The sequence below is a fragment of the Physeter macrocephalus genome, chromosome 18, assembly GCF_002837175.3.
Source record: "Physeter macrocephalus isolate SW-GA chromosome 18, ASM283717v5, whole genome shotgun sequence".
NCBI lineage: Eukaryota > Metazoa > Chordata > Mammalia > Artiodactyla > Physeteridae > Physeter > Physeter macrocephalus.
In genome coordinates, this window is record NC_041231.1 from 48,352,205 (window position 1) to 48,377,630 (window position 25,426).

The 25,426-nt window shown below is 39.2% G+C and overlaps 1 protein-coding gene across 1 annotated transcript in view; it reads right to left on the minus strand.

The window, feature by feature from the left end:
- The window catches only part of ULK4 (unc-51 like kinase 4), a 591,889-nt gene that overhangs the window by 125,927 nt on the left and 440,536 nt on the right, over positions 1–25,426 (minus strand). The window contains exon 35 of the mRNA XM_024117044.3: positions 2,082–2,267. Coding sequence (XP_023972812.1) covers positions 2,082–2,267 — 186 coding nt within the window. The remainder of the gene's footprint in view (positions 1–2,081; positions 2,268–25,426) is intronic.

Consider the following 25,426-nt stretch of genomic DNA (forward strand, 5'->3'; position numbering starts at 1 on the left):
AGGCCCAGCAGCCACGGCTCACGGGCCCAGCCTCTCCGCGGCATGTGGGATCCTCCTGGACCGGGGCACGAACCCGTGTCCCCTGCATCGGCAGGCGGACTCTCAACCACTGCGCCACCAGGGAAGCCGGACTCACCATTTTTAAATGAGTAAAACTATTTTTTGAAAGAAATATCTTATCTCTACTGAAAAAGCTAGTCATCTGAGAGGTTTCCTCTCTGTTAAAAAGGGACATTCTGAAGGATTCGAGAGGTGTTAAAGACACAGTAGTACCAAATTGAGACTTTCACCTTAAATCATCAGAAAGATCAAAATAAAATGGAAGAGGAAATATTTGCCTTACTATGTGATTCAATGTCATCTAGTGCTAGGTTGGAGTACCATGCCCAAGATCTACTGTCCCCAGAAGGATTTATCCTACACTTTGGGAGACTTGCTTAGATTGTGTCATCATCCGGTTACTCAGGGAATGACTCCACTAGACAGGAAGCATTGCTGCGGCTGGGAGGTCTGGCTGTACAAAAGCATACGTAGCAGCGAGGAGGGTAACTCTCTATCTCTGTTCTAGTTCTGTCACCCATAACCTGCTGTGTAGATTTAGCTGGGTCATGTACTGCAGCTGTCTATCAAACTAGCATAAAAACTGTCTTGAAGGCAACTCTCTGGAGCATCCATAGCCTCCACTGCCAAAGGACCCCTCGAGATAATTGGATCTAGAAGTGAACACAGACTGACAAGCCAGATCATGACACAGACTATCGGGACCTCCACTCCTCTACTAACTTCAAAAACAGCTGCTGTAAATAATGGCCTTCGAAAGCAGCAGAACAAGATCTACTGTAAAAAGAAAATAAGTCAGGCTTCAAAAGTACTTTCAAGTAAACATCAGCTATATATATTTTTCAAAATAAAATAAATGGGGCAATGGACTTCCCTGGTGTATTAGTGGTTAAGAATCAGCCTGCCAATGCAGGGGACACGGGTTCGAGCCCTGGTCCAGGAAGATCCCACATGCCGCAGAGCAGCTAAAGCCGTGCGCCACAACTACTGAGCCTGTGCCCTAGAGCCTACGAGCCACAACTACTGAGCCTGCGCTCTAGAGCCCGTGAGCCACAGCTACTGAAGCCCGTGCACCTAGAGCCCTGTGCTCTGCAACAAGAAAAGCCACCACAATGAGAAGCCCGTGCGCCGCAATGAAGAGTAGCCCCCGTTGGCTGCAACCAGAGAAAGCCCTCGTGCAGCAATGAAGACCCAACACCTCCAAAAACTAAAATAAAATAAAATAAATAAAAAATAAATAGGGTGAAAGGGAAAATATTTCCTACAGTACCATACTAGGGGTTAGAAACGTTGCAAGTTTGAAAATCTCCCTTTTGCAACCATTAAAAAATTTAAAAATAACAACAACACATTGATTTAATGAAGTGATCAAAATTAACATCACCAGTAAAGGGCAAACAGACATCATAAGCCTCTGGATCTGATGGATTGAGAAGGACACAGTATTTCTTCTGGGGCTTACCTGATCCAATTGTCCAGAAAACATCAGAGAGACCTACATTGAGGGAGAGTCTACAAAACATCTGGCCCATTCTTCAGAAATGTCATGAAAGACAAAGGAAGGCTGCAGAACTATTCCAGATTAAGGACACACGTCTACTAAAATACATGATCCTGGACTGGTTTCTACACCAGAAAACAAGCTGTAAAGGACATTATGGGGACAGTTGACAAAACTGGAATAGAGATGGCAGATTAGTAAAAGATTTGTATCAATGTTAAATTTCCTGGTTTTGATAACTGTAGTTAAGTAACAGAACATCCATTTCATTAGGAAATACACACTCACATACTAAGGGGTAAGCAGGAACAATGTGTCTAACTTACTCTCTCACAGTTCAGGAAAAATACTTGTATATGCAGATAGATATGCAGAATATGACAAATGTTAACAGTAAGTGACTACAGGGAAAGGTAACTGAGAGTTCTTTAATAAAACTAGGATGAAAAAATTGACTACTCCCCGTCTACTGGCTGCCACTGAGGCCGCCCACCCAACCCCCGTTTCTGTGTGGACTCACCATTCTTCTGAGAATCCTCAACAGAAGCTTCTGCTCCTTCGGGTCCTCTTTGGATGTCAGTAAATCAGCAAAATTCTCTGCATTTTCAGGAGACAGGCTGTCTGGGTTTTCTCCTCCATACAACTGAACCAGTATAGACAGACACTTGGATGAAACTTCAAAAATTTCAGGATCCTCATTAGGAAGCTGAAAATTAATAAATTGGACAACTTAAGCTTAACTGAGGAAGATGGTGTTGGTATTCCTCAAGAACCACAGGAAAATTTGGCTTAACGGATAGAATGTCAGTCTGAGGACAAAGTTCAATTAAAGGAGTATTTTTTTGAATGGATCTTTTTCAAAATGCATACAGTAACTCAAACAAGGCTAACAGCACAAAAACAGAAGGAAATCCTGCGGTCCTTTCCTTTTTTTTTTTTTTTTTTTAACATCTTTATTGGAGTATAATTGCTTTACAATGGTGTGTTAGTTTCTGCTTTACAACAAAGTGAATCATTTATATATATACATTTGTTCCCATATCTCTTCCCTCTTGCGTCTCCCTCCCTCCCACCCTCCCTATCCCACCCCTCTAGGTGGTCACAAAGCACCGAGCAGATCTCCCTGTGCTATGAGGCTGCTTCCCACTAGCTATCTATCTTACACTTGGTAGTGTATATATGTCCAAGCCATTCTCTCACTTTGTCAGAGCTTACCCTTCCCCCTCCCCATATCCTCAAATCCATTCTCTAGTAGGTCTGTGTCTTTATTCCCGTCTTGCCCCTAGGTTCTTCATGACATTTTTTTTTCTTAGATTCCAAATATATGTGTTAGCATACGGTATTTGTTTTTCTCTTTCTGACTTACTTTACTCTGTTTGACAGACTCTAGGTGCATCCACCTCACTACAAATAACTCAATTTCGTTTCTTTTTATGGCTGAGTAATATTCCATTGTATACATGTGCCACACCTTCTTTAACCATTCATCCAATGATGGGCACTTAGGTTGCTTCCATCTCCTGGCCATGGTAAATAGAGCTGCAATGAACATTTTGGTACATGACTCTTTTTGAATTATGGTTTTCTCAGGGGATGTGCCCAGTAGTGGGATTGCTGGGTCGTATGGTAGTTCTATTTGTAGTTTTTTAAGGAAGCTCCATACTGTTCTCCATAGTGGCTGTACCAATTCACATTCCCACCAGCAGTGCAAGAGTGTTCCCTTTTCTCCACATCCTCTCCAGCATTTATTGTTTCTAGATTTTTTGATGATGTTAATGATGTTGAGCATTCTTTCATGTGTTTGTTGGCAATCTGTATATCTTCTTTGGAGAAATGTCTATTTAGGTCTTCTGCCCATTTTTGGATTGGGTTGTTTGTTTTTTTGTTATTGAGTTGCATGTAAATTTTGGAGATTAATCCTTTGTCAGTTGCTTCATTTGCAAATATTTTCTCCCATTCTGAGGGTTGTCTTTTGGTCTTGATTATGGTTTCCTTTGCTGTGCAAAAGCTTTTAAGTTTCATTAGGTCCCATTAGTTTATTTTTGTTTTAATTTCCATTTCTCTAGGAGGTGGGTCAGAAAGGATCTTGCTGTGATTTATGTCATAGAGTGTTCTGCCTATGTTTTCCTCTAAGAGTTTGATAGTTTCTGGCCTTACATTTAGGTCTTTAATCCATTTGGAGCTTATTTTTGTATATGGTGTTAGGTAATGTTCTAATCTCAAACTTTTACATGTACCTGTCCAGTTTTCCCAGCACCACTTATTGAAGAGGACGTCCTTTCTCCACTGTACATTCCTGCCTCCTTTATCAAAGATAAGGTGACCATATGTGCCTGGGTTTATCTCTGGGCTTTCTATCCTGTTCCATTGATCTATATTTCTGTTTTTGTGCCAGTACCATACTGTCTTGATTACTGTAGCTTTGTAGTATAGTCTGAAGTCAGGGAGCCTGATTCCTCCAGCCCCATTTTTCGTTCTCAAGATTGCTTTGCTATTCGGGGTCTTTTGTGTTTCCATACAAATTGTGAAAATTTTTGTTCTAGTTCTGTAAAAAATGCCAGTGGTAATTTGATAGGGATTGCATTAAATCTGTAGATTGCTTTGGGTAGTACAGTCATTTTCACAATGTTGATTCTTCCAATCCAAGAACATGGTATATCTCTCCACCTATTTGTATCATCTTTAATTTCTTTCATCAGTGTCTTATAATTTTCTGCATACAGGTCTTTTGTCTCCTTAGGTAGGTTTATTCCTAGATATTTTATTCTTTTTGTTGCAATGGTAAATGGGAGTGTTTTCTTAATTTCACTCTCAGATTTTTCATCATTAGTGTATAAGAATGCCAGAGATTTCTGTGCATTAATTTTGTATCCTGCTACTTTACCAAATTCATTGATTAGCTCTAGTAGTTTCCTGGTAGCCTCCTTAGGATTCTCTATGTATAGTATCATGTCATCTGCAAACAGTGACAGCTTTACTTCTTCTTTTCCTATTTGGATTCCTTTTATTTCTTTTTCTTCTCTGATTGCTGTGGCTAGAACTTCCAAAACTATGTTGAATAAGAGTGGTGAGAGTGGGCAACCTTGTCTTGTTCCTGATCTTAGTGGAAATGCTTTCAGTTTTTCACCATTGAGAACAATGCTGGCTGTAGGTTTGTCATATATGGCCTTTATTATGTTGAGGAAAGTTCCCTATATGCCTACTTTCTGCAGGGTTTTTTATCATAAATGGGTGTTGAATTTTGTTGAAAGTTTCTTCTGCATCTATTGAGATGATCATATGGCTTTTCGCCTTCAATTTGTTAATATGGTGTATCACATTGATTGATTTGCATATATTGAAGAATCCTTGCATTCCTGGAATAAACCCCACTTGATCATGGTGTATGATCCTTTTAATGTGCTGTAGGATTCTGTTTGCTAGTATTTTGTTGAGGATTTTTGCATCTATGTTCATCAGTGATATTGGCCTGTAGTTTTCTTTCTTCGTGACATCTTTGTCTGGTTTTGGTATCAGGGTGATGGTGGCCTTGTAGAATGAGTTTGAGAGTGTTCCTCCCTCTGCTATATTTTGGAAGAGTTTGAGAAGAATAGGTGGTAGCTCTTCTCTAAATGTTTAATAGAATTCACCTGTGAAGCCTTCTGGTCCTGGGCTTTTGTTTGTTGGAAGATTTTTAATCACAGTTTCAATTCCAGTGCTTGTGATTGGTCTGTTCATATTTTCTATTTCTTCCTGATTCAGTCTTGGCAGCTTCTGCATTTCTAAGAATTTTTCCATTTCTTCCAGGTTGTCCATTTTATTGGCATAGAGTTGCTTGTAGTAATCTCTCATGATCTTTTGTATTTCTTCAGTGTCATTTGTTACTTCTCTTTTTTCATTTCTAATTCTATTGATTTGAGTCTTCTCCTTTTCTTGATGAGCCTGGCTAATGGTTTATCAATTTTGTTTATCTTCTCAAAGAACCAGCTTTTAGTGTTCCATAGTGATGAATGACCTGTGACAAGCAAAGGACCAACATATATTTTATATGCATATGTATATATGCATATATTCATACAGGCGTATGTGCATCTGTAGGTGTGGAAACAGTTTGATTTTTCCGAGGCACAACCCTTACATTCTTGATTACTTAACCTGTTTAGGAAAATCCACTTTCTAGAAGATACTAAGAAACAGTTTGAACTTGTATGTTTCCAAATCATTATTGACTAAACAGGCAGAGAGAAAGCATTGTTTCTGTATTAAAAGGTATATTATGAAATAATAATCATACCATAAGCATTTTAACCTTTTAATGTTTAAAGTTTTATTTTATTTCTAATAGCTTTGCTGAGCTATAATTCCTGTGACATACAATTCAGTCATTTAACGTATATCTGCCATTCAATGGTTTTTAGTATTTTTCAGAGTGGTGTAAACACCAACAGAACCAATTTTAGAATTTTTTCATTACCTGAAAAAGAAACCCTGTGCCCTGTAACCGTTACCTTCACGTCATCGCTTCCTCTCTACCCCCAGTCCCTGCCCAGTGCTAACGTGCTTTCTGTCTTTTTGGCTTTGCTTATTCTGGACATTTCAGAAATCACTTGAAATCATACAAAATATGACCCCATCTGACTGGCTTCTTTCGCTTAGCATGCTCTCAAGATTCATTCATGCTGTAGCATGTATCAGTATTTCATTTCTTTTTATTACGTAGTAATATTCCATTGTATGGATATACCACATTTTGTTTATCCATTCATCATAGGTTGATGGACATTTGAGTTGTTTCTACCTTTTGACTAGTATGCATAACACTGCTGTGAACATGTGTGCAAATGTTTTCGTGCAGACAAGTATTTGTTTCTCTTGGGTATATACTTAGAAGTGGAGGTGCTGAGTCATGTGATAACACTATGTGTAACTTTTTGAGTAGCTGCCAGACTGTTTTCCAAAGCTGCCATTGGCACCACCAATGCGTGAGGTTTCCAGTTTTCCCACATCCTCACCAACACTTGTTATTACCTGTATTTTAAATTACAGTCATCCTAGTGCATGTGGAGTGGTAACTCGTGGTGGTCTTTCATTTGTACTTCCCTGATGGCTAATGATGTTGAAAATTTTTTCATGTGCTTATTGTCCATTTGCATATCATCTTTGGAGAAATGTCTATTCAGATAGTTTGCCCACTTTTTAAGATAGGTCATATGCCTTTTTAGAATTGAGTCTAAGTGTTCTTTATATATTTTAAATACAAATCCCTTAGCAGATATATGATTTTCAAAAATGTTTTCCCATTCTGTGGGTTGCCTTTTCACTTTCTTGATAGTGTCCTCTTTTTAAAAAAAAATTTTTATTTATGTGGCTGCGCCGGGTCTAGTTGCAGCATGTGGGATCTAGTTCCCTGACCAGGGATCGAACCTGGGCCCCCTGCATTGGGGGCACTGAGTCTAAGCCAGTGGACCACCAGGGAAGTCCCTTGATAGTGTCCTCTGAAGCAAAAAATATTTTTTATTGTGATGAAGTCAAATTTATCCATTTTTTAAAAGATATTTTTGATGTGGACCATTTTTAAAGTCTTGATTGAATTTGTTACAATATTGCTTCTATTTTATGTGTTTTTTTTGGTTTTTGGCCACAAGGCATGTGGGATCTTAGCTCCCCAACCAGGGATTGAACCCATACCCCCTGCATGGGAAGGCAAAGTCTTAACCACTGGACCACCAGGGAAGTCCCTATCTGTTCCTTTTATTCCTTGTGATTTTGGTGTCAAACCTAAGAAACCATTGCCTATTTCAAGGTCTTGAGATTTAAACTTCTTCTCAGAATTTTTATAGTTTTAGCTCTTACATTTATTTTTAAGAACTTTATAGTTTCAGCTTTTACATTTAGGTCTTGATCCATTTTGAGTTAATTTTTTATATGGTATGAGTAGGTGACCACCTTCATTCTTTTGCTTGTGAATAAATCTTATTTTGAGATATTTGCAGGTTCATATACCATTGTAAGAAACAATACAAAGAGATACCACGCATACTTCACCCAACTTCCCCAATGGAAACATCCTGCATAACTATAGTAAAAGATCACAATCAGGAAATTAACATGTATATTAGGACAGCCACTCCTGCTTTTTAAAAATTAATATTTGCGTGGTATATACTTTTCAACCTTTTACTTTCAACCTGCCTGTATCATTATATATTTGAAGTGAGATTTTTGTAGACAACATACTGTTGGACCATGTTTTGTTATCCATTCTAGTCATCTCTGTCTTTTAATTGGTGCATTTAGACCATTTACATTTTTATGATAAATATTAAGATGCTAGGGTTTAAGTCCAACATGCAATTTTATTGTCTTCTGTTTATTTCCCCTGTTTCTTATTTTTCTGATTCCCTCTCTCTTTTTTTAACCTTCCTGTGGGTTACTTGAACAATTGTTTTATGTTTTCATTAAGAATTATTAAATTCTCTTTTACTCCCAATATTATTTTCTTAGGGTTGCCATAACAAAGTACCACAAACTGGGTGGCATAAACAACAGAAATGTATTACCTCACGGTTCTGGAAGCTAGAAGTTCAAAATCAAACAGCAGGACCCTGCTCCCTCTGAAACTCATAGTAGAATCTTCCCTTGCTTCTTCCTAGCTTCTGATGACTTGCTGGAAACCTCTGGCATTTCTTAGCTTGCGGCTGCATAATTCCCATCTCTGCCTCTGCCATCACATGGCTTCCTCCCTGTGTGTGTCTGAATTTACACGGTTGTCTTCTTACAAAGACACCAGTCATACTGGATTAGGGCTACCCCCCCCCCACTTGAGTATGACCTCATCTTAACTAACTACATCTAGACCGTCAGTATTTTCAAATGAGGGTTAATATTCTGAAGTGCTGGGAGTTAGGACTTCAACATATCATTTTTGTGGTGGACACAATTCAACCCATTACACTTCCTATCAACTTTTTCTTTTGTGCTCAGCTGTTTATTCACCTTGGTTTCTCTCCTTCTGGCTGTTATGCTTCCCCAAATGTCTGGTGGTCCTTGGCTTTCTATTCTATGAATGAAAGATTGGGCAGATTATTATAGGCAGCTGGCTTCAATTTCCTTTGCATTTGTATATGTCTGTTTCTTCAAGTTGCCTCCTCTGTCTCTGTTCTATGATTTCCTCAAATTCCACAATGCTTCTTTCTAGGGCATAACCCCATACTAGAAATCACATCAGATAGACAGTTCATTCTCTTTACAGTGCAGTTCTTGACCTATTATATTGCAATAAAGCAGAGCAAAATGAATAAGGGAAGGGGACTGACAGGCCTGCCTGTTCTAAATGTGCATCTTCAATTAGCCTGGTAAGTGCCTAGGGCCTCCATCAGTTTTCCACTCTGAGTTTATAGATCATCTGCATCTGTTCCTACCTTCTGGTTAGTTTTTTCCTATGTATGTTCTGGGTGATGGGTTTCTTCACTATATTTCAATTCAGTTCCATCTGCTTTCTATCATCTAGTAATTGCACAAAATTTCTTTTCCACTAACAGCTTCTCCTTCCATTCTCCCACGATTCTAAGATATTTAATCCTTTCTCTATTTTCATAGCTTTTGGGTAGTTAGTGAGATAGGCACAGGCATTCATGCTTCTATTTCAGTCTACTTTAACATTTCTTCATTTCTGAGTTAGTTTTGCTTCATTGTTGAAATGATGGGAGGATGCTTATCATAAGTAATAATTTCAAAGATGGCTTATTTCTTGGATCCTTGTAAGCTTGATAATGTTTGTGTTTTGTTTTGTTTTTTGTGCCCTGCCCCACCACTACCAAAAAGATTGTGATGGTATAAAAATCTTTCCATCTTCCCTGGACTAACAGGATAAGAATATACCCAAGCGCTTGCAAAAACAAACTAGCAGAAAAATACACAAAACAATGGTTTTTAAGACACTAGACATCAGGTAATGTAGGACAGTGATGCCCAAGGGATGGAGAACAATTGAGGTGAGCTCTACTCTTGTCCCAGGTCAGAGGCTTACGAGGTCACCAGGCCTAAGCACAGGGACGGCAACTGAGGTGGATACCAGCAGATTTTTTAAGTTGAGGAGACAGAGTGAAAAGTCTCAGAAAACCAAAGCAGCTAGAGTTCACAGGACAAAGCACCAGAGAGAAGAGAGCAGGCCAAAGCTCACTCTGAAGACACAGGTAACCTGGATAGCACTTTATCCATTAGAGAAAATGAATTTACGGTTAAAAACCTTCCTACAAAGAAAACTACAGGTCCAGATGGCTTTATTGGTGAATTCAACCAAAGATTCAAGGAAGAAGTAATAACAAGTCTATACACATTATTCCAGAAAGCTAAAGGAAATGGAAACTTCCAAACTCATTCAATGTGGCCAGTACTACCCTGATACCAAAACTAGACAAACACATTCCAAGAAAAGACAACTTCAGTCCAATAGCCCTTATGAATATAGATGAAAAAATCTTCAGCAAAGTGTTAGCAAACCAAATTCAGCAACATATTAAAAGGATTGTACACTACGGTCAAGTGGGATTTATCCTAGGAATGTAAGGCTAGTTTAGCATCTAAAAATCAATGTCATGTGCAATATTAATAGAATAAAAGACAAAAATTATAAGAGCCTTTCAACAGTCATAGAATAAGCATTTGACAAAATTAAAACCTCTTTTAGGATAAAAAAAACTCAACAAATTATAAATAGAAGAGAACTTTCTCAAATTGATAAAGGATATCTAGGGAAAAATCTACAGCTGACACCATACTTAATGGGTAAAGAGAGGATTCCTTCCCTCTAAGATCATGAACAAGACAGACATCCATTCTTGCCAGGTCTATTCACCACTACATTGGAAGTTCTAGCTAGGGCAATAGGCAAGGAAAAGAAATAAAAATCACCTAGAAAGGCAAACCCTATTTGCAGATTATATGATCTTACATACAGAAAATCCTAGAGAATCCACTTATTTTACTATAAAAATAAACAAGTTCTGCAAGGTGGTAGAATATGAGATCAACATACACTAATATGTATAAAATAGGTAACTAATGAGAACCTGCTATATAGCACAGAGAACTCTACTTAATGCTCTGTGGTGATCTAAATGGGAAGGAAATCCAAAAAAGAGGGGATATATGTATACACATAGTTGATTCACTTCGCTGTACAGCAGAAACTAACACAACACTGTAAAGCAACTATAACCCAATAAAAAAAATAAATTGTATCTCTATACACTAGCAATGAAGAATCTGAAAACTAAATTAAGAAAACAATTTCACTTATAATAGCATCAAAAATAATAGAATATTTAGAACTAAAGTTGAAAGAAGTACATAACTTGTACACTGAAAACTGAAACATTCTTGGAAAAAATTAAACTAGGTACATAAATGGTAAAACATTCCATGTTCAAGGATTGGAAGAGTTAACATTATTAAATTGGCAACATGCCCCAAACTGATCTACAGATTAAAAGCATTCAGAGTTGCAGCTGGATTTTTTTTTTTTTTCAGAAATTGATGATCCTAAAATTCATATGGAAATGCAAGGGACTAAGAATAGCCGAAACAAACTTACAAAAGAAGAATAAATTTGGAGGGATCACATTTCCCAATTTCAAATTTTGCTACAAAGCTACAGTAATCCAGTCAATGTAGTACTGGAATAAGGACATGCATAATGATCAATGGAATAGAATTTAGAGCCCAAAATTAAACCCTTACATTTATGGTAAACTGATTTTCAACAAGAGTGCCAAGACAATTTAATGGGGGGGGGTGAGAAAAATGGTCTTTTCAACAAATGGTGCTGAGACAACTAGATATCCATATGCAAAAGAACGAAGGTAGACCCGTACACCACACCACATCCAAAAATTATCTCCAAATGGATCAAATATCTAAATACAAGAGCTAAACATATAAAACTTTTAGAAGAAAACATAGGAGTAATTACACCTTTGTGTCCTTCGGTTAGGCAATGGTTTCTTGGGTATGACACTAAAAGCACAGGCAACAACCAAAAAAAAATTTGATAAACTGGACTTCATCAAAATTAAAACATTTTGTGCTGTAAATGATACCATGAAGAAAGTAAAAAGACCACCCACAGAATAAGGGAAAGCTCCTATAAATCTAATACCTAATAAGGGACTTGCATACACACACAATATAAAAACTCTTACAACTCAGTAATAAGAAGACAAATAACATAATTTTTAAAGGGCAAAGAAAATAGACATTTCTTCCAAAAAGGTATATAAATGGTCAATAACCACAGGAAAAGATATTCAACATCATTAGCCATCAGGGAAATGCAAATCAAAACCACTATGAGATACCACTTCACACCCACTAGGATGGCTATAATTAAGAATACAGATAATGACAAGTGTTGGTGAGCGTGTGGGGAAACTAGAACCTTCATACATTGCTGGTGCTGATGGCAGCTTTGTAAAACACTCTGTATTTCCTCAAAAGGTTAAACAGACTGATCACAGGACTGAGCAATTCCACTCTTAGATACATACTCAAGAGAAAGAAAGCACATTTACACAAAAACTTGTGCACAATTGTTCACAGCAGCCTTATTCAAAATAGCCAAAAAGTGTTAACAACCCAAATGTCCATAATAAATGGATAATCAACTATGGTGTATCTATACAATAGAATATTATTTGCCAAAACAAAGAATGAAGTACCGATACATGCTACAGACATGAATGAACCTTGGAAAAAACATCATGCTAAGAGAAAGGCCACATATTATATAGTTCCATATATAAAAAATATCCATAATAGGCCAATCTATAGAAACAGAAAGTAAATTAGTGATTGACAAGGGTCTGGAGGGGAGAGAATGGGGAGTGACTCTTAATGAATATGAAATTCCTTTCTGAACATTCAGATGAAGATATTCTGGAATTAGATAATGGTGATGGTGCACAACTCTGAGAAAATACTAAACAGCAGTGAACTGTACACTTTACAGGGGTTAAAGGTACAAATTACTTCCTGATAAATGTTTAAAAAAAAAAAAAACAATAGCAACTCTGCACAAAGTCTTCAAGAAAAACGAAGAGGAGAGAATACTTCCCAACTCATTTGCTGAGACCAACATTACCCTGATACCAAAACCAGACAAAAACAGTATAAAAAAGTAAACTACAAAACATGAACATAGATGCACAAATTCTAAACAAAATTATAGCAAATCAAAGGATAATAATATTAAAAGGATAATAATATTAAAGGAACAATAAAATATTAAAAGGATATTATATTATCAAACAAAATATTAAAAGGATAATATTAAGACAATACGGGGCTTCCCTGGTGGCGCAGTGGTTGAGAGTCCGCCTGCTGATGCAGGGGATACGGGTTCGTGCCCCGGTCTGGGAAGATCCCACGTGCCACGGAGCGGCTGGTCCCGTGAGCCTTGGCCGCTAAGCCTGCGCCTCCGGAGCCTGTGCTCCGCAACGGGAGAGGCCACAACAGTGAGAGGCCCGCTTACTGCAAAATAATAATAATAATAATAATAATAATAAGACAATACATCCTGACTAAATAGAGTGTATCCTAGGAATGTAGGTCTGTTTAATGTTCAAAAAAAATCAGTCAGTGTAATAAATCATACGTATTAATTTCCCAGGGCTACCACCATAATAAAGGATCACACACTAGGTGGGTTAAAACAACAAAAATTTATCTTCTCACAGTTCTGGAGGCTAGAAGTCTGAAATCAAGGCAGAGCCATGCCCCTTCTGAAGCCTCCAGGGGGGAATCCCTCCTTGCTTCCTCCAGCCTCCAATAGCCCCAGATGTTCCTTGGCTTGTGGCAGCAGAACTCCAATCTCTGCCTGCATCGTCACATTGCATTCTCCCTTGTGTCTCTGGGTTCATATGGCCATCTTCTTAAGGACAGCAGTCATAATGGATTAGGGAGCCCTCACTATTCCAGTATGACTTCATCTTAACAAATTACATATACATGCAATCAGCCTATTTCTAAATAAGGTCCCATTCTGAGGTACTGGGGGGTTAGGATTTTAATACATATTTTTTTGAGGGATACAGTCAACCCATAACACCATAATAACTAAAAAAGAAAAACCATATGATCATCTCAATAGAAAAAGTATTTAACAATATTCAACACCTATTTCTAACAAAAACTCAGCAAACAAGGAGTGGAAGGAAACTTCTTTAGCCTGATAAAAAATATGTCAGAGACTGAATGCCTCACCCTGAGATCAGAAAGATAGATAGGAACATCTGCTCTCACCACTTCCACTCAACATGGGAGGTTCTGGTCAGCACAGTCAGGCCAAAATAAATTAATAAATAAAAGGCATCCAGATTGGAAAGGAAGACTTAACTGCTTATTTACAGAAGACATGATTCTCGATGTAGAAAAACCAATGGAATTCACAAACAATCCACTAGACCCCATCAATGAGTTTAACACAGTTAACAAAAACACTAAATGGAAAAGAGATACATGCACTCCAATGTTCATAGCAGCATTATTTACAGTTGTCAAGATATGGAAGCCACCTACATGTCCATCAACAGATGAATGGATAAAGAAGTTGCAGTATATAAATAAATAAATAAATAAATAAATGTACACACACACACACACACACACACACACACACACACACACAATAGAATACTATTTGGCCATAAAAAGAATGAAATTTTGCCATTTGCAGCAATATGGATGGATTTGGAGGGCATTATGCTCAGTGAAATAAGTGGGACTGAGAAAGACAAATACTGTATGATACCACTTACATGTGGAATCTTAAAAATACAACAAACTAGTGAGTATAACAAAAAAGAAGCAGACTCACAGATACAGAGAACAAACTAGTGGTTACCAATGGGGGGGAGGGGCAATATAGCAATAGGAGTAGGGGATCAAGAGGTACAAACTATTAGGTATAAAATAAGCTACAAGGGGGACTTCCCTGGTGGTCAGTGGGCAGGACTCCGTGCTCCAAGTGCAGCGGGCCTGGGTTCTATCCCTGGTCGGGGAACTAGATCTCACATGCATGCCACAACTAAGAGTTCACATGCTGCAACTAGGAGTATACAAACCGTAACTGAGAAGTCCGCATGCCACAACTAAGAGCCTGCATGCTGGAACTAAGAAGCCCACAGGCTACAACTAAGAGCCCGCATGCTGGAACTGGGACCCGGCGCAGCCAAAATAAATAAATAAATAAATACTAAAAAATAAATAAATCATTAAAAAAAAAAATAAAATAAGCTACAAGGATATACTGTACAACATGGGGAATACAGCCAACATTTTACAATAACTATAAATGGAGTATAACCTTTAAAAATTATGAATCACTATATTGTACCCCCATAACATTATATAATATTGCATAGCAACTACACTTCAATAAAATATAATTTTAAAAAATTTTAAAGGGAAATAATCACATGTCAGTATATCTGCATGTACAAAGTTATTCATTGCAATGTTATAAGTGAAAAAATTATAAACGACCTAAATGTCCAACAGTAAATAATTATAATATGTACTCATAAAAAAAAATCATGTACCATAACATCTAAAAAATTCAAAGATTTAGGGATAAATCTGACAAAAGATGAAAGACCTGTACACTAAAACCCACAAAATACTGCCAAGAGAAATTAAAGAGGATCCATATAACTGGAGGGATATATCTTGTTCATGAGTGAGAAGACCCAATTTTGTTAAAATGCCAATTCTCCCCAAATTAAGACTAAATGCAATCCCAATCGAAACCCCAATAGGTTTTTTTTGGTAGAAATCAACAAACTGATTCTAAGTTTTTATATTATACATGTATATATTAGTGGGAAGAATAATATTACCTGATTTCAAGACATTATTATAAAGCTGAAATAATTAAAACAGTATGGCATTGGCATAAAGTTAGAGACAGATCAGAGCCCAGGAACTAGACCCTCACAAATACAGCTGAGTTCTGACAAAGGTGCAATGGCAATACAGTTGAGAATATAGTTTCAACAAATGTGCTCAAACAATATGCAGAAACATAAACTTCAATCTAGACCTTTTACCACGTACCAGAATTAACTCAAAATAATTGATAGCATGCATCAATTCTAGGGTTAGCTAAGGTAGCTCAGAACCACCAAGGAACCTCCACACTAAATGAAAGAAGCCAGAATCCTCAGGAATCCCTGAAACTCATATGGTTCTTTAAAAAATATATATTGATAGACCTAAATATAAAACCTACCACTGTAAAATTTCTAAGAGAAAACAGAGGCAAAAAATTTGTTGACCTTGGACATGGGAAAGATTTCTTAGATATGATGCAAAAAGTGCAGTTCACAAAAGAAAAAAAAAAGGTAAAATGGACTTCATTTAATCAAACACTTCTCTTTGAAAAACACTGTCTAGTTCATAAATGCTCAATAAGGGGTAGACAGTACCACCCCCCCCATCGTAAAGGATCCCTTTAATGGAGACCCATAAAAAAAAGTGTTCTTTCATATCTAAAGACTAGAATATGTTTTTTGCCCCAAAGAACTCTCACCCCACTACTCACCCCACTTACTGGGCAAGGTACATCTTGTAAATGACTATATTCTCATTTTTGTCTGGCAACCAGGACCCTTAAGGCCAAAACCATGGCCCAACTTTAGCAATTATATTAGACTTCATATTTGTATAGAAACTTCACCCTATCTTACCTTCATCGTTTTCTTCATGTTTTCTACTTAGGATTGCCAGACCTTTTTTCTTTTCTTTTTTTTTTAAAAAAGACACCGAAATTAAGTTTGAATTTCAGATAAACAATTTATATTTTTAGTGTAAGTATATCCATTTGGCATCTTGTAATTTACCGGACAACCCTAACTTGACAGCAAACATTCTCATTAGCAAACTCAAATGCTTTGTGGGAGAGATGAGATAAATATAAACACACACACAAATTGGATATATCTCAAAGTAAACTTATACTTCAACTTTAAAAACTGTTTTAAAACAACTGAAAATCACAGTTGTACTCTTTACTTCCCTTTATTCAACCCGCATAATACAATGCAGCATTTCAAAACCTTTCTCATTTTATATTCTATTTTTAAAATATTGCCTAGTACAGTGTTTCGCCAAAATTATAAGGGAATATTTATTTTCAGAGAAGAGAATATATTAACCAAGAAAGAAAAAAAGAAAACCACTTAGTAATACAAGGTTTTCTACCCTTTTTTTTTTGTGGTACGCGGGCCTCTTACTTCTGTGGCCTCTCCCATTGCGGAGTACAGGCTCCGGACGCGCAGGCTCAGCGGCCATGGCTCACGGGCCTAGCCGCTCCGCGGCATGTGGGATCCTCCCAGACCGGGGCACGAACCCGTGTCCCCTGCATCGGCAGGTGGACTCTCAACCACTGCGCCACCAGGGAAGCCCCTACCCTTTTGATATTATTTAAACACCTGGAGAAAAGATTCCCTCTGTTTTACCAGGACATCTTTAACAAGATTTCACATTTGGCCATGAATCCCTGTTCCTCTTCATTTTAATACATCCCTCCTGCCCAAACTCAGCTGAAGAGGCAGCAGAAAATAGAATTAAGCTGATGAATGGTGGTTAATTCCTTATGACAGCGCCACAGAAACACTGCTGACCACAGCCTTGACACTGTCCCCTCCCCCTGAGAAGTTATCCTTACTTCTTGGACCCCCAGGCACATTATATTCCTAAATGTGGAAATTTTGAGGGAAGAAAACCTGCCATTACCATTACTGATTCAGTTGTAAGTCTATATATCATAGACTAGAGTACCAGGGTTTAAAAAAAAAATCCAAAAATAAATTGAAAGTCACTGGTAGGTCAAATCAGCATTGACTTCTAGGCCTCCTGCACTGCCCTGGCTAGCTTCATAATAAACTTCACATTTTCCTCATCAATAACTAAAGAATGGGAAAACATAGCAAATTTAAAAAATTATAACCAGTCAATATAGAAGGAGATTTAAATAATTCTACTGAAGCACCAAAGTTGCAGAAACCATAGAGGGTAAATATGTCAACACCGACTGTTAAGATGCTAGGTTCTGTGTAAAGCTTTGGCCTGATCATATGTCCCTTTCTGCTATTTTTCTCTCTCTCCACTGTAGACATTCAGGTGGATTCTGCTTTTGTCACTGGATGACAGAAAGATGTTCGAGACAGATACCCAAGAAGTAACCAAATGTCCCACTATGCTTCCACTTGTGTTCCCTACAATTTATTTTCCACACAGAAGCGACAGTGATTTTTCAAAAAACTTTAATCAGATCATATCACCCTCCTGCTCAAAACCTCTGAAAACTTCTCAGCGCATTTAGACATAGTCCAAATGCCTTGCTGTGGCTGACAAGACCCTGTCTGAGCAACGAGGCAGCATGACTGGAGTGAATGTGGTAGAAGAGGCGAGACAATGAGGTCAGAGAGGGCAAGATGGCGCAGAGCCGGCACAGACCTGAGTCAGATCATCATTCACTGCTTGAACCACCATGGGCTTAGATATTCTTATGGTGATACTGTAGGTAGCATTATAGGATATGTGAGTGGAGTTCCAGGGACGGTCATGGCTAAGATACAAACTTGGAAATCCTCCTTGTATAGCCATCACTGAAATCAAGGAGTTGAGTGAGATCACCTGGGGAGAGGGTGGTAGCCCAGCCCTACACTGCAGGTGTGGAGCTTGGAAAGCTTCTCTTCAGGGAAGATTCACATCACTTCTACCACCACCCGCCTCAGAAAATTCAGGCAGGCGTTACTCTGGGGTACTGTCTGATTTCTTCTCAGCTTCGACTTCTTTAGGAAAAGTCTCGGCATCATTTTGGAGGACATGTACTAGGCTCCTTGGTCTTCTGTATGTGGAAATTGGAGAAAAGCATAAGAGGAATCAAATGCAGAGCTTTCCTCATACAGACTTTTGAAAACGTCCCTATTTTCATCTCCTCCCCAGAGGCCAGAGGTGCTGTGGGGTTTCAGTGGGAAGGCCAACTCCCACCACCATGCTGGCAACCCCGCAGGGTGTTTTGGGGCCAGGCTTCCTCTGCCTGTTTAATCCTTCTACAGGCTTCCTTCTGTCTCTTAGAAATATGTTGAAATCTTCATCTGCTACTGACTCCCGTGTTCCCTTTCTCTTCATTGTTCTAACTTTATTCTTTCTTGAGTTCCTGCACTTTTCCTTTAAAGGCGTCTTGTGAGAGACAGGAGCTAGACGTGTGAAAAGTGAGAACAGTGAAAAGAGACCTTCCTGTTCAAGATTTTCTTGGTAAATCTCACATTTATTCCACAGGACCACTTCAATGAACTAAAGAGTGTGGATGAAATTATGATTTAAAATTACTTAAAATTTGTAGATGAGTTTGGGAAGAATCTGTATTTCTAAATCTTACCACCAGGTACCTGTATGTCTCTCCATTCATTCAGGTCCTATCTTATGTCTTTGAAACTGTTACACAGTTATCGTCATATAACTTGCATTTTCTTGTTACATTTAGTTTTGGCCTTTTTGCAGGGGGGTGGGGTGGAGTTCTTTTCACAGAAAAACTTCTAACAGATTAATGCCAGTATAAAGAAAAGCTCTTGGTTTTGCGGTATTATATTTTAAGCCACCAACTTACTGAAATTTGCTTTTAGTCCAACAATTTTTTTATTTCAATCTTTTTTTCCCTAGGCATAAAAACCTTAGCAACTGCAAGTAATGATCATTTTTAGACTTAATATTTCTCTTATCTTACAGCATTACCAACAACACATCTCCCTACCCCCACCACTGTTGACTACTTCGTGACAGTAGAAGACATTCCTCTTTATTCAATTTTAATGAAAATGCTTTCAATGTTTATTTTAAATGCTTACAATTAATTTCTAGAAAATAACTTGCAACATGTTTGGAAGATTCACTCTATCTTAAATGGAGTTTTTAAAAATGAAGACTGGTTTAGCTGAACTAATTTTTAGCATTGATTATTATGATGTTTTTATTCTCCTTCAATTTCTTAAAATATTAAATTATGCTTTTTGAGTGCCTGAACTATTCTTGAATTCCTGGATCAAAACCTATTTGGTTACATTGGTCCTTTAATATACCGCTAGATCTGATTTACTTTCTAGAAATTTTCTCACCTCTGTTAATAAGTAAAAGTGATCTTCATTTGTTCTGTATTATTTTAAAGTAGGTTATGGCATTAGATTTATTATAGCTTTATGAAAATAAACTAGGAAGCTTTCCATCTTTTTCTACACTCTAAATTATTTAAATAGTACAGAAGTTGTCTATTTCTTGAAAATTTAGAACTCACTTGTAAAACCACCCAGGTCTGCAATGTTTTAATGATAGATCTTGTAGATGCAAAATATCACATTATTAGAATCCGGTTGTCTGGGTTTTTTTTTTTCCATATTTTAAGTTTTTTCTTTTGGTAGTAACTAATGTAATTCTAGTATCTACCCTTCAAACTGGCAGCCCTTCTAACTGTTTGTGAAATAACTCTTAGCAGAATAATAAAGAGGAAAATGTTCCTTCCTTCCCTGCAGCTGCAGAAAAGGAGAATCTATGGTATATCATAAAGTAATCCTTGAAAATATCATTTCTAATAACGGAGTCTCATAAGACATCTAGAAGGCAAAGAGGGTGACCATGTCCTCTGTAATCAACGTGTAACTTTTAAAACATAAATAATTCTGACTTTTACCTTACCTAACAACATTTGCTTTCATGATAATACCTATATTGACATCTTTGAATTTCTACATGGTATACATACTCATAAGGTCTCTGTTGGATTGCCATATCCTTCTTTTCCACCTGCTTGTGGTGAAAACAAATTTAGACCTTGTGGATTCCTATTTAAACAGTTTGAGAGACATATTAGTAGATGATCAAATTTACATCTTTTGAAGTTTGACATTTTTATCTATTCTGATGCCAATTTTGGTAATTTTTAATTTTCTATAAAATCATCTACTTCTCTATACAAAGTTAATGCCTTAATGTTACACATAGTTTGCATTTGTGTGGCTATATTTCCTTTCTCTTTCCCAATGCTACAGCCATGGGATCCAAATTAATATAGTTAGTGAGACATCATTTTCACCTGTCAAATGGACAAAATTTTAGAAAGACTCAGAAGACGTAGTGCTGAAGATGTAGGAAAATGAGTATATTTATACACTTTTAATTAGAATATAAACTGCTAAAATCTTTTGGGAAGTCATATGGCAATTAATATTTATTAAAATTGAAAAGTACCTTTTAACCTAGCCATCTCACTTCTGGGTGCTTATCTAACCAAAGGAAATACAGAAGTACCTAAACCCAAACAAAGATGTGTACTGTATTATGCTCCTAATAGCAAATAAGTGGAAACAACCTGACTGGCCATGCATCAGGAGATGTTTCCACTGAATAAACAACAGTACATTCACACTATGAAATACTGTGCAGCTATTAAAAAGAATGAGATCATCATTTTCTTTTTAACATCTTTATTGGAGTATAACTGCTTTACAATGGTGTGTTAGTTTCTGCTGTATAACAAAGTGAATCAGCTATATGTATACATATATCCCCATATCCCCTCCCTCTTGCATCTCCCTCCCACCCTGCCTATCCCACGCCTCTAGGTGGTCACAAAGCACAGAGCTGATCTCCCTGTGCTATGCGGCTGCTTCCCACTAGCTATCTATTTTACATTTGGTAGTGTAGATATGTCCATACCACTCTCTCACTTTGTCCCAGCTTACCCTTCCCCCTCCCCATATCCTCAAGTCCATTCTCTAGTATAAATACTGACTTGGAAAGATGTCCATACTATTGGGATAAGTAAAAAGAAAAGCAAGTTACAAAATATCTATCCTCTGGTACTATTTTTAGAAACGGAAGTTAAAACAGTACAAGAGAAAAACAATGATACAAACGCATGTGATTGTAAGCAAAGTAAAAAGAATGCCAGGAGGGACAAGGGTCCAGGCCGAGCAAGCCGAGCGACGAGTTCAGCTGATGCAACCTAACGACCTGCGTGACAGTTCCCGGCACGTGGCGGCGGCGGCGGTGACTGAGAAAGGGGCGCGAGTGCTGGGCTGAGCGCTGGAGACGGAGGCAACAGAGCCACGGGGGACGCTCTGAGCCCTGAAGAGAAGCTGCACCTGATCACCCGGAACCTGCAGGAGGTTCTCGGGGAAGAGAAGGTGAAGGAGATACTGAAGGAGCGGGAACTTAAAGTTTACTGGGGGACAGCAACCACAGGCAAGCCACACGTGGCTTACTCTGTGCCTATGTCTAAGATCGTGAACTTCCTGAAAGCAGGATGTGAGGTAACGATTCTGTTTGCGGATCTTCACGCGTACCTGGATAACATGAAGTCCCCTTTGGGAATTTCTAGAACTCCGAACCAGCTATTATGAGAATGTGATCAAGGCAATGCTGGAGAGCATTGGGGTACCCTTGGAGAAACTCAAGTTCATCAAAGGCACTGATTACCAGCTCAGCAATCGTCTGGAACTGAACCCACAATATCCCCAAGGTATGCCTGCAATATGAAAGATCACTGATCACAGATCACCATAACAAATATAATAATGAAAAAGTTTGAAATATTTAAGAGTTACCAAAATGCAACACAGAGACATGAAGTGAGCAAACACTGTTGGAAAAATGGCGCCGATAGACTTGCTTGATGAAAGGAGTTTGCCACAAACCTTCAATTTTTAACAAACACAGTACTTGCAAGGCACAATAAAGTGAAGTGCAGAAAAATGAGGTCTGCCTCTACTAAGAAATTCACCCAGAATACAGCCCAGAGAGATGGACAAAAAAACTGTAAGTGTGGTTGAGATGTGGATAAGAACTTTTGTTTCTAGCAATCTGGCAGACTAGGTACTCTGATCAACCTTCCTGCTGAAAAGCATTTTTAAAAAAATTTGTTTATTTGTTTATTTATTTTTGGCTGTGTTGGGTCTTCGATGCTGTGCGCGGGCTTTCTCTGGTGGCGGCGAGTGGGGGCTACTCTTTTGTTGCGGTTCGCGGGCTTCTCGTTGCGGTGGCTTCTCTTGTTGCGGGGCATGGGCTCTGGGCGCACGGGCTTCAATGGTTGTGGCTCTCGGGCTCGGTGGTTGTGGCTCATGGGCTCTGGAGCGCAGGCTCATTGGTTGTGGCGCACGGGTTTGGTTGCTCTGTGGCGTGTGGGATCTTCCTGGACCGGGGCTCGGGCCCGTGTCCCCTGCATTGGCAGGTGGATTCTTGACCACCGCGCCACCAGGGAAACCCTGAAAAGCATTTTTTAAATGCTGGATAAGGGACTTCCCTGGTGGTCCAGTGGTTGGGAGTCCACCTTCCAATGCGGGGGACGAGCGTTCAGTCCCTGGCTGGGGAACTAAGATCCCATATGCTGCAGGGCAACTAGGCCCGCTGGAGCTTTAGAGGCTGCATGCTGCAACTACTGAGCCCACTCCCTATGGAGCCCGCACGCACTCCACAACTAAAGAGAAGCTGGCGTGCTGCAACTAAGACCTGATGCAGCCAAATAAATGTAAAAAAAAAATTCTGGATAAAATATTTTTAAAGTTTCCTAGATGCTTCAAATAAATGAATTGGCAAATTAGTCAAGAATACTCAGTGGCGGGCTTCCCTGGTGGCGCGGTGGTTGAAAGTCCTCCTGCCGGTGCAGGGGACGCGGGTTCGAGCCCTGGTCCGGGAAGATCCCACATGCCGCGGAGTGGCGGAGCCCCTGCGCCACAGCTGCTGAGCCTGTGCTCTGGAGCCAGCGAGCCGCAACTGCTGAGGCCCGTGCGCCTGGAGCCCGTGCTCCGCGTCCGGGGGGGGGGGCCACTGCAACGAGAGGCCTGCTCACCGCAGTGAAGAGTGGCCCCCACTCGCTGCAGCTGGAGGGGGCCCGCGTGCAGCAGCGGGGACCCAGCTCAGCCAAAAATAAATAAATAAATAAATTTGTTTATTTATTTATTATTTTTATTTTTTAAAAAAGAATACTCAGTGGCCAGAAACCAAGTGAAAGTGGAAATACAAAGAGATTTGTAGTTCAGTTAATCTAAGATGCTTTAAAAAATACTGCTAATTGGGACTTCCCTGGCAGTCTAGCAGTTAAGACTCTGCACTTCCACTGCAGGGGGCACGGGTTCAATACCTGTCAGGGAACTAAGATTCCACATGCCATGTGGCACAGCCAAAAAAATAAAAACAACAGCAACAAAAAATATTGCTAATTAATCTATGACATGCCTTTATTTTAAAAAGTCACCTAGATTTCAGAGATGCTAAATGTTTAAAAAAATGAGTCTTCGAATATGTAAAATACAAGAACACTGAAGACGACATGTACTGGTGGTCCAGTGGTTGGGAGTCCACCTTCCAATGCGGGGGACGAGCGTTCAGTCCCTGGCTGGGGAACTAAGATCCCATATGCTGCAGGGCAACTAGGCCCGCTGGAGCTTTAGAGGCTGCATGCTGCAACTACTGAGCCCACTCCCTATGGAGCCCGCACGCACTCCACAACTAAAGAGAAGCTGGCGTGCTGCAACTAAGACCTGATGCAGCCAAATAAATGTAAAAAAAAAATTCTGGATAAAATATTTTTAAAGCTTCCTAGATGCTTCAAATAAATGAATTGGCAAATTAGTCAAGAATACTCAGTGGCGGGCCTCCCTGGTGGCGCGGTGGTTGAAAGTCCTCCTGCCGGTGCAGGGGACGCGGGTTCGAGCCCTGGTCCGGGAAGATCCCACATGCCGCGGAGTGGCGGAGCCCCTGCGCCACAGCTGCTGAGCCTGTGCTCTGGAGCCAGCGAGCCGCAACTGCTGAGGCCCGTGCGCCTGGAGCCCGTGCTCCGCGTCCGGGGGGGGGGCCACTGCAACGAGAGGCCTGCTCACCGCAGTGAAGAGTGGCCCCCACTCGCTGCAGCTGGAGGGGGCCCGCGTGCAGCAGCGGGGACCCAGCTCAGCCAAAAATAAATAAATAAATAAATTTGTTTATTTATTTATTATTTTTATTTTTTAAAAAAGAATACTCAGTGGCCAGAAACCAAGTGAAAGTGGAAATACAAAGAGATTTGTATTTCAGTTAATCTAAGATGCTTTTAAAAAATACTGCTAATTAGGGACTTCCCTGGCAGTCTAGCAGTTAAGACTCTGCACTTCCACTGCAGGGGGCACGGGTTCAGTCCCTGTCAGGGAACTAAGATTCCACATGCCATGTGGCACAGCCAAAATAATTAAAACAACAGCAACAAAAAATATTGCTAATTAATCTATGACATGCCTTTATTTTAAAAAGTCACCTAGATTTCAGAGATGCTAAATGTTTAAAAAAATGTGTCTTAGAATCTGTAAAATACAAGAAGAACACTGAAGACTACATGTACCTTGAGGGAACTCGTTGAATTGTATGTACTTGAATTTTGATTTTTATGGCCTCACAGACCACAATGGGGAAAAAAAAGGAAAAGATAAAACTAGAGTACTAGGCCAAAAGGTCCAATATTTGAGTAATAAGTGTTCCAGAAAAGAGAACAAAGAGTCAGAGGGAAGGAAATGAAGTACTAATTTAAGGACAATTAAAGGACCTGAGTTTCCAGATTGGAAGGGCCATAAAATGAATGAAAATAAACCCACACTAAAATACACTGTCTTGGGCTTCCCTGGTGGCGCAGTGGTTGAGAGTCCGCCTGCCGATGCAGGGGACGCGGGTTCGTGCCCCGGTCCGGGAAGATCCCACATGCCGCGGAGCGGCTGGGGCCGCTGAGCCTGCGCGTCCGGAGTCTGTGCTCCGCAACGGGAGAGGCCACAACAGTGAGAGGCCCACGTACAGCAAAAAAAAAAAAAAACA